The sequence below is a fragment of the Heliangelus exortis genome, chromosome 1, assembly GCF_036169615.1.
Source record: "Heliangelus exortis chromosome 1, bHelExo1.hap1, whole genome shotgun sequence".
NCBI classification, from domain to species: domain Eukaryota; kingdom Metazoa; phylum Chordata; class Aves; order Apodiformes; family Trochilidae; genus Heliangelus; species Heliangelus exortis.
The window spans coordinates 129,439,352-129,451,920 of NC_092422.1; the positions used below are offsets into that span (position 1 = coordinate 129,439,352).

The 12,569-nt window shown below is 35.6% G+C and overlaps 1 protein-coding gene across 1 annotated transcript in view; it reads right to left on the minus strand.

Moving 5' to 3' along the window:
- The window catches only part of PTPRQ (protein tyrosine phosphatase receptor type Q), a 140,286-nt gene that overhangs the window by 121,542 nt on the left and 6,175 nt on the right, over positions 1–12,569 (minus strand). The window contains exons 4-12 of the mRNA XM_071766341.1: positions 12,192–12,446; positions 10,979–11,196; positions 6,957–7,143; positions 6,518–6,802; positions 4,899–5,183; positions 3,969–4,238; positions 2,267–2,527; positions 689–819; positions 395–524 (exon numbers count right to left, since the gene is read on the minus strand). Coding sequence (XP_071622442.1) covers positions 395–524; positions 689–819; positions 2,267–2,527; positions 3,969–4,238; positions 4,899–5,183; positions 6,518–6,802; positions 6,957–7,143; positions 10,979–11,196; positions 12,192–12,446 — 2,022 coding nt within the window. The remainder of the gene's footprint in view (positions 1–394; positions 525–688; positions 820–2,266; positions 2,528–3,968; positions 4,239–4,898; positions 5,184–6,517; positions 6,803–6,956; positions 7,144–10,978; positions 11,197–12,191; positions 12,447–12,569) is intronic.

A 12,569-nucleotide genomic window follows, 5' to 3' on the forward strand; every position in this document is an offset into this window, starting at 1 on the left:
GCGAGCCCAGTGAGATAGCAGCATAAAACTACTTTATTTCTGAACATCTAAGTGTGTTCAAACTCAGCACTGGAGTGAGAAATCAAACATTAAAGAGAACGCTAAGGAAAAATACTTTGTTTTCTATAATGCTGATAGCCAAACAGTTACTGGCCTGTACACCTACCTGAGTCACTATGAAATTGGTATTTCATTGTACACTATAAACATATTCCAATTCTTGAAGAACACAGTCAAAGACTGAGGAAAATAACAGTGCAAAAGAATAAGGAGAAAATTATGAAGCTGATTTAATTATTTTTCTCTACTTGAGACAAAAATAACACTCAAAAAGAAAGCAAGACATGCAGATGGAGTAAAACAAATGTTGAATTTGAAAACACTGTGGTCTCACCTGTCTCTATTTCCTTTGTCACAGAAGTGCTGTCTCTGAAACCTTCCTTTTCCGTTCGAATTGTAAAGCTGTACAGCTTTCCAGGAGTAAGGTTGGTAAATGTTGCTGTTTCTTGCATGACCTTCTGGACCTAGGAAACCAAATACAGCTTTCACAGAACTGCTTGCAGAATTTGCTTATTTTCTGTAAGAGGTTTCCTTCACTTATTTCAATGGGCAATATGGCTTTAAATTTGACCTCTGAATACTTAATAGAAGACTTTGAAAAAGAACAAGTCTTCAAAAAAAAACATACTCTGAAAGCACTTGCACAATTTATACATGTAACTTCGTATTGCTGAAAATCTCCATCAGCAGGGTCCCAAACAATCTGGATTGAAGTGTCTGTCACATTACCCTCTCGTACATTGAGTGGAGATGCCAGACCTACAGGAGGACACAAAGTACATTATTGTTCAATCAGAGACTTTGTTCAAGCCTACATTTCTTTACAAAGTGAAGACATTCAGTAGCAGACTCAGAAGGCAAAATCTGATTTCAGGCATGCAAATACAGACATTCCAAAACAGAAAACTGGAGAAAGAACAAATAGATAAAATTGCCACTACCTAAAGACAATTGCTTGCTTGCTTATCTTAAAATTACGCAGGGCTGAACATATATTTCTCCCCAAGAACAAAGTTGGCAGTCCTAGGTGGTAAAGTACTCCAAAATTAAGTTAATCCCACTAATACTACCACCAGAGTTCTCAGAATGTACCTAAATTTTGTCAAACAGCTTAAGAAAACTGGGTAGACTAGGCAAGACAAATATACTTCATCCCTAATTAGTATAGCCTTGTATGATACAATTCAGATCACATTACAGAGGAGCTTCCCCTCTTCCCTCCAACTCTTTCATTTCCACTACAGTTGTTTCTGGCTATAATGTAACAAAAATTTGGACTTTTCCTAAGAGAAACCCTATACATTTTGGGGGTCAGTTCTGGGGGGTTTTTCTTCCAAGTTTTTGGGGCCGAAACTGGTTTTCTAACCAAAACTGGTTTTCTAAGGCAGTTTCGTTCTAAATTTAGGAAGATGACCAAGCAAAACTCAAGTTTTTATTAAAACTCTATTTTAAGAAAGATCAGCTTTCAAGGTTTTCAGCATTTGAGAAGTTTTCTGTCTTGCTCATTCCCGCCTTCTTTCTTCCTAGCTTCCTTATCCTGCCTTAATTTTTTCCTTATATAAAATTTCTACTCTGAAAGAAACAGAGAAGAAAAGAATTGCAAAGGGAAAATGATAAAACAGGAAAAGAAAATTTTCTGGAAGCATAATAAAAATGGGAAAGTCAAAACATACAGTTTCCTTAGGCAATATTAAACAGGTTTTAAATTCTTCTTAAAATTTTTTAAGGCTTTACTAGAAGGAGTCCCCTTTCAGTAACACTTTTTAAAAGTCTCTGCCATTTTTTAAGGCAACAGATTCAATAATAATCTCAATGCTTCTATTATTTTGCTTGAAGATGTACCAGGAGGAATAAACTCACTAATTGCAAGACACAGAGCCAGCTCCATTGACACTCATCTTCTTCGCTAAAATAAATGGTCAAAATGTGTCCTTTTTCCAACATGTACAACTATTTAATACAGCCTAAATTTCTGAAATTCTTGCTTGACATTTTTTAGACTGGATATATAAAGCACAATTTAGAAAGTATAGAAATTATAATGGATCACTACAGATCACAGCTAGTGATAGGAGAATTATTAACTGCTTACACAGATACATCCAGGTGGTTATTAAATTACCTTTCTACTGCACTGAAACAGAGTTAGAGTTTCTACATCATTTAATATGGTGTCATTTTATAGGAGGAAACTTAACATACTTACACGTTTTTACACCAGACACATGGTAAAATGTGCTCAACATTTTTCCACTTTTTGTGGAGACACAGAAATCATATTCTGTTCCTGCAGTAAGGTTTTCAATTGTTATTTTACCATCACTTTTTAAATGGGATGTCACATTAGGTCCTCCTTTGCTTGTAACATATATGCCATCAAATACTCCAATATCAGGCATGCGAATAAATAATACCACAGCATTGCTATAAAGCACATAAGGAACTACAATTTGGACAGGCTTGGGCTCTAAAAGAAGAAAAGGAAAAAAAAAGTTAAATCGTTGAAAATAAATCCAATGAAAACTACAAAATAAATTCGAAGCAACTGCCCTGAGAAATATGCTTGCCCAGTGAAAACAAATAGCTACCACAATAAAACATGCCATTTCTCAGAAACAAAAACCAAACTGATTCTTTTAGGGTTTTATTACTGGAATCCTGAAGCATTTGACAAAAGATTTATGAATCAAAGCACATTCAGCTTGCTAAGGTATCAAAGAATTATTTTTTGAATCACAACCGCTCCAAGAAGGTTAAATCAGGAAAGTTGAAAAAATATACAGAAAGGTGCATGAAGATAGATATGTCTGATGGATGCATAAACACATATTTATATGTTTAGGTTTTTTTTCCCTTACAGCTGGCTTTGACAGCTTTGAAAAATCCACCTAGAATTTTCTTTAATCTATGTCTTGAATGAGGTGTTAAATCTAATTCTATATAAATAACTCAAAAAATGCTTAAGCCTGCTACCCTCCAAAATAGTGTAAACATTCAGAAAAAAGAATGGCAATGCAGCATTTCATATAGCCATAACCTGACCACTGCAGCATTTACATACCACATGTGTAAGTGAATCCCTGCTCATGCCTTTCCTATGCAAAAAAAAATTTATACTGTGCCAAAACCATTTCAGACTCTTAGTAAAACAAGATTAACAGGAAAAGCCTTTTGCTAAACCACGTAAAGCTTTTACCTTTCAGCTACTAAAGTCCTTTTCCAGCCCTTTCTCCTTTCCTCAATAGAAGGATAATTTCTCTCTCACAGTTCACAGAAAAACTAATGCATCTCCAAAAATAAATAATGCATTTCAACCATTCCACTACTTTGCTATTTCATTGTAAATCAATGATGTGCTCCATTTCTTCTGTCAGTGGAAACAGGAATACCAACAATCATAGAATCATAGAATCATAGAATCCTAGGGGTTGGAAGGGACCTCGAAAGATCATCTAGTCCAACCCCCCCTGCCAGAGCAGGGCCCCCTAGAGTACATCCCCTAGGAACGTGTCCAGGTGGGTTTTGAATGTCTCCAGTGAAGGAGACTCCACAACCCCCCTGGGCAGCCTGTTCCAGGGCTCTGTCACCCTTACAGTAAAAAAATTCTTTCTGATATTCAACTTGAACCTCCTATGCTCCAACTTACACCCATTACCCCTTGTCCTATCACTGGTCACCATAGAGAAAAGCTCATGGCAGTTGTTAGTACTACTGATGCATTTTGCAAAGCTGCACCCTCTTCAAAAGTTAAGAAAATCTACTTTGCTCTTAACAATTAGAATAGCTCCAGTGCATTTCACAGTCCTAGTTTTGATCCTCAGCTCTTAAGCAAATTGACTTGATCTACATGAGACTGTGTGTTCCTGTCTGTAGTTTCACAGGCTTCAAAACATTTGAAGGTGGCTTACTTAGAGTGCATTGAATGGTCTTCAGTTCGCTCATATTTCCATTTTTCACACTTGCCACTGATATTTCATATGTCATTCCAGGAATTAGGAAACGAACCTTAAATTCTTCTGTATTGTTCAGGAAAAACTTCTTAGTTTCACCTTTATCTGTATGAGGTTTCACTTGAATGTAGGATTTGTGACCCACTTGTGGCAGCTTCCAGTGAACAATTACACTCTCTTCTTCTACATCCTCTGGGTGAATATAAACAGCTGTAGGTGGACTGACAGCTTGATCAAAGAAAAAGATGTCAGTATAAAAACATGTATCAAAATTACTATCAATTTATAATTATTTTCCCATTATGCCTTTTGGTTTATTTTTTTTTCTTGTAAAAATGTCATGATTTTAAAAATACTAGTTTATTTCATTATTTCCTAAAATAGTCTGTAGACAACAACTACCTGTTACAGACAAATTCTGCTTTCTTATAACAAATGGGGACTTGCTTTGAGGACTTACTTTACAAGTATATTCTGTTCCATTTAATATATAGAAAATTACGAAGATGATGCAATCTGAGTCATGGTATCTATGATTAGAAAAAAAACTATCTGTCTTCACCTACTTAATTTGAGACATCATGTTAATGTTTCTACTTTGCTAAAATTAAATACACAAACCATATTTATCAAATAGCATATAAGTTTTTTTTAGAACATGTTAGTGTCCTGTAACTAAGTGAATAAATAATTAAGAGCATAGGTAGGTTCACAATTTTGGAAGGTTAGAATTAGTAAACAAAATACAGAAAACAATTCTCCTGACTTTACCCCAATACATTCCAACCAACCACAATCTGTGCATGGCCTTATAATATTTTCGTGCCTTGTATTTTCAATTCAAACTCTTTCTAGTGAAATAAAGCCTTCAGGAAAAGGATACACCACCTGTTGTGATTAATATGGGCTTCTCATGGCAGCTTGGAGTTCCTTTCTCTGCTACACTCTGTAAATATGCTTGATACTGATGATACGGTTTTACATTTCCTATTACTATTGAAGTCTTGTTTTTTTCAACTGGTAACTTTTCCCAAATGTTTGTTTCAGTATCCAAAATGTTGACCAGGTAGTAATGAAAAGAAGCACTGGATGAATGCTGTGGAGCCTTCCATGTTAGATGTATTTCTGCAGATGAAACATACGTAGACTCCAACTCCTTGGAGTGCAATGGTCCTAGAAAGTAAGATTAGGAACCAACATTGAATAATAGCTTCTGATATTTTATACCAATAACTTTCATTCAAATACAGCCTGAAAAGCTAGCAGCACCATTTACTTACATAAATGCTAAAGAGTATTAAAGCAAATCAAACACAGCAACTTTGACATTTGATCTAATACTGATATGTAGGGGAATATTCTTACTTTCTAACTGAGGTTTTCTCAGTCACCCTGAAATATTCCTGAAAGCCAGAATATCTTTCCTCCCTTATAGAGGTAATTTGCATTACAAGGTCTTAAATTCTGAAAACAAACCACCAGATTAGAGAGCATACAAGCTCCTAACCAAGACAATTTTCAAATGCATGAAAGCAGCTACGAGGGACCACACCTCAGGACATGTATTCGGGTAAGTTTGGAATGTGACAGCAACCCAGAGGAAGAAGGGAAGAGTATAGAATGTACTTGTGGAGAACAGGAATAGACCTTCCCCCTACAGAGAAACCTGTACTTCATTCTGACTTCAAGAAAATGGACCTCTGTCTGATATTTGGACTGCCTTGCCAGAACTGGTAAAAATGTCAGGGCAGTAATTTGGTTTGATTTTTGCAAATTTGATTATTTTCCTGAAGAAAATAGCCTGAAGAAAATTTGTAGCTAAAATTGTATTCTTGAAGTAATTCTTTCTTGAGGACATGTCCACTTGATCACCTTCAGATGAAAAGGTATTTTTCATATCTATCAGTTGGCAGGTTTTATTCAGCTTCATTTAGCTAGATCTTATTAGAACACAATTTAAATTGTCCCTTAATTTTTCTTGTGCCATATTGCAGCATGTAGTGGATCAGAACACAATGCATTTTTAAATCATGAAACTTGTCTTATTATTTACTGGAGATATATGGTGATATCTCCGTTTATTCCATCAAAGTCTCTGACTTCAGATTGGAATGTAAGTTTTGGCATTTTACCAGGATGGGCAAAAAATACCTTACTGCTACTCTGAAATCCAGCTTTTTCCTTGGACATCAGTAGTATTTCTATGTGTAAAACTATGCTAATATTAGGCTTTTCAAATATACTTCAAAGACACAGAATTTGCAGCTAGCTTTCTGCTTGTAGTCACTGAAAATTCCGAGTTTTTCTTCATCAATCCCAATAAAACATTTTAACACAAAAGCAAGATGAACATGTTAGAATCCACTACAACTGGTCAATCCTGGATTCAGAACCGATCTTCAGAGTTATTTAGATTTTCAGACAAAATATCAACGAAAGGATTAGCATATTAAAGGAAAAATATTAAAAGTGTATTAATATCTGGTTATTACTTCTTCTTAACTTACTTGTTTCTACCTTCAGAACTGGACTTAAGATAGTCTGTGCCCCTTCTGAGTTCCTTGCTGCTAATATGAAACTATAGCAAACGCCAGGAGACAACTGTGCAATTTTTGTTTGAGTTGTATTCACATGCAAGTTTAGAATGTATGGTTTCCACTGATCAAAATAGTACTTAATTATGAGACTAAAGTGTGAATTAAGCCACACATCAGTATTACTCCACGTAAATACAGCTTCAGTTGTCTTGACATCATGCACACTAAACGTGACGTTTTCTGGTACTAGAGGTACTGAAAAAGAACAAGGAAAATAAAAAAAAAACATTGAAAAGGATTAATTTTTTAAATTTTTTTTTAATATGTGCATCTTCAAAGATGAACATAATCGGGGAAGGTTTCAAGGCTTTTAAAAATAAATGCAAAAGATTGGAAGGAATATAGTTACATTCATATTCACAAATATATGGTAGCTGTATATAGCAGAAAAATCCTGTGAAGAAGTAGTCTGGACCAACAGGATCTCTCTGAAGGGCATAGCAGTCAGTTTCATTTTCTGGTATCATTGATAAAGTTGAGATAGCAGCCTTTAGAAGATACGAAGATCCATCTGTCCACAGAAGCTGGCCTTCTTCCTACATTGAAAAAAAAATCAAATAAAAACCCCATGTATTTTAACATTATACTGATGAATTATTAGGTTTTTTGTCTTTGCAAATGCATCTCTCTAAACATCAAAAATGTACAAACTTAATTTACACAGATTAGCTATACATGAACATTTTGAATGAAGTAAATATTTCAGTATAAAATTCTATCCCTTCTACCACCACGGATTGCCAGGTAATAGTATAAACCACATAATGCAACATCCAGTATTGTATTTGCTAGTGCAATCATTACAAACAAACCCTTAAGAATCACTACTAATCAAATAATCATAAATAAATAATTTTCTAAATATGTTATCAACTTTAAATAAAAGAATCTTCCATCAAAAATATTCATAAATTCAGTCTGAAAGCAAAAATACTCTATCTGACAAAAAAATCCAGGGCTAGATCCAGATGAGGAAGTGCTGCCTCTGCCCCTTTCTTCCACTGTCCTGCAGCTCAGCCATTAGGAGAATTACTCAACCCAACTCTGTTCATAATTTTTGAGGAACTTTCACTTTTGTCATCAGAATAATACAAATACTAAGCTGGGGCAACGTGGTATTTTGAAGGAAAAGATGCTTGTACAAGACGTTCACAGCACTGCAATGAAGATCCTTCTGATGCAAGACAAGTTTCAGTCTGTGTTGTAATAACATATGCTGAAAAATACAGGGGATTAATAAAAAACCCAACAGATTTATACATGGCACTGGAGCACCCTCAGATTTACTAGCATAAGGGCTTTCAGACATAGCAATGCTGTGGTCCTACAATCTAAGTAAATGCAAGTTCCATTGCTTTTCCATTTTGTTAAAAAATGCTCAAAAAGGGAGAGAGGAAAAAGATTTTATTTTCCATTTCTCTGAAAAAAAAAATTATCAGACAAAAACCAGTATCTGTTGAGACTAAGCCAATTTTTTCCAATTACACTGCCAATATAACTGAATTGGGAAAAAAAAAATAAATACAGTGATGTCTTTCATTTTAGCAAGACTTTAATAGCACGAAGTAATTCACCCTCACTTTCAGCAGGATTTATGTGCTTCAAAAACACTATGTAGATCGATGCACAGCTTTTCCTTACATTGGTCTTTCTGGGCACCAGAGTTAACCACAAGCACAAGATACTACTGCAATACAAACCTCTGTAGCAGGGCTTGTAAGATAAATGTTAGTAAACAGTCGCTGACTTCCTCTTCCACCTCTTAACCCCAAAGAACTGCACAGAGCATCAGGAGAAATGTGAGGGTAACATCAAAGTGCTCCATTCATAGATTCACAGATTCATAAAAAGTCAGGGGTTGGAAGGGACCTTGAAAGATCATTGAGTCCAACCCCCCTGCCAGGGCAGGGTCACCTATAGGAGGTCACACAGGAACATGTCCAGGGGGGCTTTGAATGTCTGCAGGGAAGGAGACTCCACAACCTCCCTGGGCAGCCTGTGCCAGTGCTCTGTCACCCTCACAATGAAAAAAGTCTTATTTATTCTTCTTATATTTATATGGAACCTCCTATGCTCAAGTTTATAACTGTTTCCCCTTGAACTACTGTTAGTTAACCCTGAGAAAAGCTTGACTCCATCCTCCTGGCACTCACCCCTTACATATTTATAAACATTAATGAGGTCATCCCTCATTCTCCTCTTCTCTAAGCTGTAGAGCCCCAGCTCCCTCAGCCTTTCCTCACAAGGGAGATGTTCCACTCCCTCAGTCATCTTGGTCGCTCTGCACTGGACTCTTTCAAGCAGTTCCAGGTCCTTCTGGAACTGAGGGGCCCAGAACTGGACACAATATTCCAGATGTGGCCTCACCAGGGCAGGGTAGAGGGGGAGGAGAACCTCTCTCAACCTACTAACCACCCCCTTCTGATGCACCCCAGGATGCCACTGGCCTCATTGTTACCCAGAGCACTGATCTACATCTCCATGGTCCCTGTTTTCTTTCAGAATAACACTCACCTTCACCAGGAAAGGTATGAATGAAGATACAGATTGAAATAGGTTTAAGGAAGAATACAAATGTTAGCAAATGTGAGAATACAGATGCTAGCAAACTAATCCTACTCATGATGTCACTATTTTTTATCAGTGTCAGAGTGTTTGGCAGTTTTCCTATGGCTGCTCTAATCTTCTGAGTAGCTTGTGGTCTCAACTTTATAATAGCGTCTCAATTAATTTCATAGAACATTTCAAGTTCCATGGATACTTGCAAAAAAACCAACAACTTGCAAAACGAAATTTAACTCCCTAATTGTTCAAATATGAAACTGAAAGCAAAAATAAAATGCTTATTTTTTAAATCTCAGATTTTAAGCAAGTCCTTCAATTCCCAGTGTATGCCCCATGATCTTTGTACTCCTGGGTTAAGTACAAATTGCATTTCTTATGGGAGTAAGTGATAACAACAACATTTAGGAGGGCTGTAACATGCTCATACAGTACCTTCACACACTAATTAAGTACAGACACTTAGGAAAGCAGTGCTTGAAAAACAAGCATCTAGTTATGATTCCTTGCTACTCTTAAAGGTATTCATCTAGTTCATTTAACTGACTAAACTCCCCCACACATAAAAATGCAAGTAATGATTAAACAGTTAACAGTCACATTCCAAACTGACAATTAACTCTGTGTCATCAGACAAAACAAGAAAACCCCACACATGTTCTATCACTCTTTCCAATCTGAAAAATATGTTTTCATGGTATATCTATTCCTATCAAACTCTTATAAAAAAACACTGTATTTCTAAGATACCAAATTGGTTAGGAATCATTCACTAGTATCACTGTGGTATAAAAATTAAGGCAATTTTAAAATCTCACGCATAAAGCTATTACATGTAAATTGCACATATTACTGGTGCTTTACTCACCAGGAATGTTAAGAATGCTTCTCCAGCCACAAATCTAGACAGGTGTGCATGTTATCTCACACTGAGTTGTTTACGTAGCCCCATTAAGCTATTTAACAGAGTAAAAAAGACATTTTCTGCCTATGATATCTTTTCTACTTACCTCTTGCCCTTAAGAGTTTTTTTAACCGTTTTTCACAAAATTTCTTTTAAAATTCATTTGTCCAGAAGAAAATTAAAATTATATTTCAGAGTTTAGATTTTCCAAACTGAAAACCAGGCACTTAGCACAACATAAGTGTTCATTAAGCCTAATCACAGAAAGGCTGTGATCCAACACTTTTGGCAGAGTGCCTCCATCTTTCAGAAAGCTTTCCCAACACTTTTATTTATCTCTGTAGTTGTTCCCAAATCACACACCACATCACAGCGAGCCACTTAGTAACAGAAGAGCTCACATTAAGAATCCTTATATGCCAAATATGAGGAAAAGGAAACTATACAGAAATATCTTTCTTCAGTCCCTTCTTCCTCTGGCCTACTCGCCATCCATCCATGCATCCATACCCTGCTAAGCTCAAAACCCAACATTTCTTACTTGCATCAAAACTGAAAAGGCTAACTGCAGATTTTTGTTTCTATAACACCGATAGAGAGATTTAAAATCTGGTAATGCAGCATCACCTACAGGCAAAACAATACCCTGGTGAGATACAAAAAAACCCAACTAAATAGGTTATGTATAAAATGTGGGGTTTTTTTCATAGCTATGGCCTTGAAATATTTTCAGTATTTCTAAATCAAAAAGAAGTAATAACAATTCCTCTTATAACTACTAACAACTAGAGCAAAACCCAGTTGATACACTTCATAGCATTTTTTATTCCAAAGACTTCATCTCTGTATTTCAGAACTGCCCTGCTTCCATATATATAAAAGCAAAGAAGGTAAAACAGACTGACCTTTAGGTCACTAAGACCCGTCCATAACATGATTATTTGACTCATTGTCCGGAGATAAGACAAAATAAAACCATGTTCTTCTTCACTCCCTATGTTAAGGAGATGGGCCCCTGGTGAAGATCTTTCACAGATTTGTTGTGCCACCTTCCATGGCTTGCTCTCCACACCCATTTGATAGCAGGTGTTTTGGAATGCCACCCAGCCTTGAGAACAGGTGCCTATTGGTGTACAAGGACAGGATTTTAAACATATTCTGTACCACTTACACCAGCAGTACAGTTTTACATTCTTTAATGGCTACACACACATTTTTATGATGATGCCATTAATTCATGATTGCAACCTCCCCCCCCCCAAAAAAAAATCAGTAATTATTAATCAATTCTCCTTCCAAATCCTGAGCGTTTTAAAAAAATATTACTGATTCTCTTTTAAAAGATTCAACTACAACCCACTGAACTATGATTCTATGATTCTATGATTCTATGAACTAAAAAAAGAAAAAAAAAAAAGAAATCCATTTTTTTTCTTGTAGCAAACCCATCATTCTTTAAAGCTTAGCATCAGATGTTTCATTTTTTTACATTTTAAAAATGAAGTTAAAAAATTAATTTTTAAAAATACTTGCTTGAGCTCAGGAAAATCATTCTTTCCTTAAATTTGAGCCTACATAACCCTTTCTTTTGTGCTTGTGATTTTAAAGATTTTAAGTTGCACTATCAGAGTACCACAGTTAACAGAATGAAGATGCATGCATGATCAAGCTATATAATCCTCAGCATCCTGCCTCCTTGAAAGCACTTCAAACTAAAAAGCATAGCTAGGTTACCCACTCAGCAGTACAAAACCAACACTCTGCATGCTGGAAAAAAGGTGTTCCAAATCCTTAGCAAATCCAGGATTTTCCCTGCCTTTTCATTGCAACCATATGACAAATAGAAACCACACAATCAAATAATTCCAAAGCTAAACTTGAACATTCCCTCAACTAAATTTTCAGACCACAAAAAATGGAGCTTAAAATATTTGCACACACAAATTTGAATTCTTGCTCCTAGAAAAACTAAGAAATACTAATTAGAAATAACCTGTCATTAACAATGAATTTGTTTCAGCTTTTCTATAAATTAAAGAATCCACATCTATTAAAAATTGTAAAATGGAACACAGGTTTCTGTGCAATTTATTCTTCACTCTTCTAGAAAAAGTATACCTGTTTCAGCTTGAACATCCAGTGATTGAGACACGTTTATAGATTTCAAATGTAATTGTTCAAATATGAACTTAAATGTATATAAGGTGGCAGGTGTCAAATTACTCCATGCAAAGAATCCACTGGGGTTTTTTATAATCTGAGAAGCATCATTCAGTGAAACTGAAACTGCAAAGTCTTTGATTGTTGAACTCCAATTAAAAGACACTGTAGTAGCTGTCACAAAAGTTTTGATGTCATTTTCCGAAACTCCACCTAGTAGATCAAGAAAAAAAATATTGTCTTACCACAGCAGAAAAATTAGGTCAAAGTCTTATTGAATTAATTGCTTTCTTTTCTTTTAAGAAGTGATGAAAGATATACACAGTAGAGAAATGT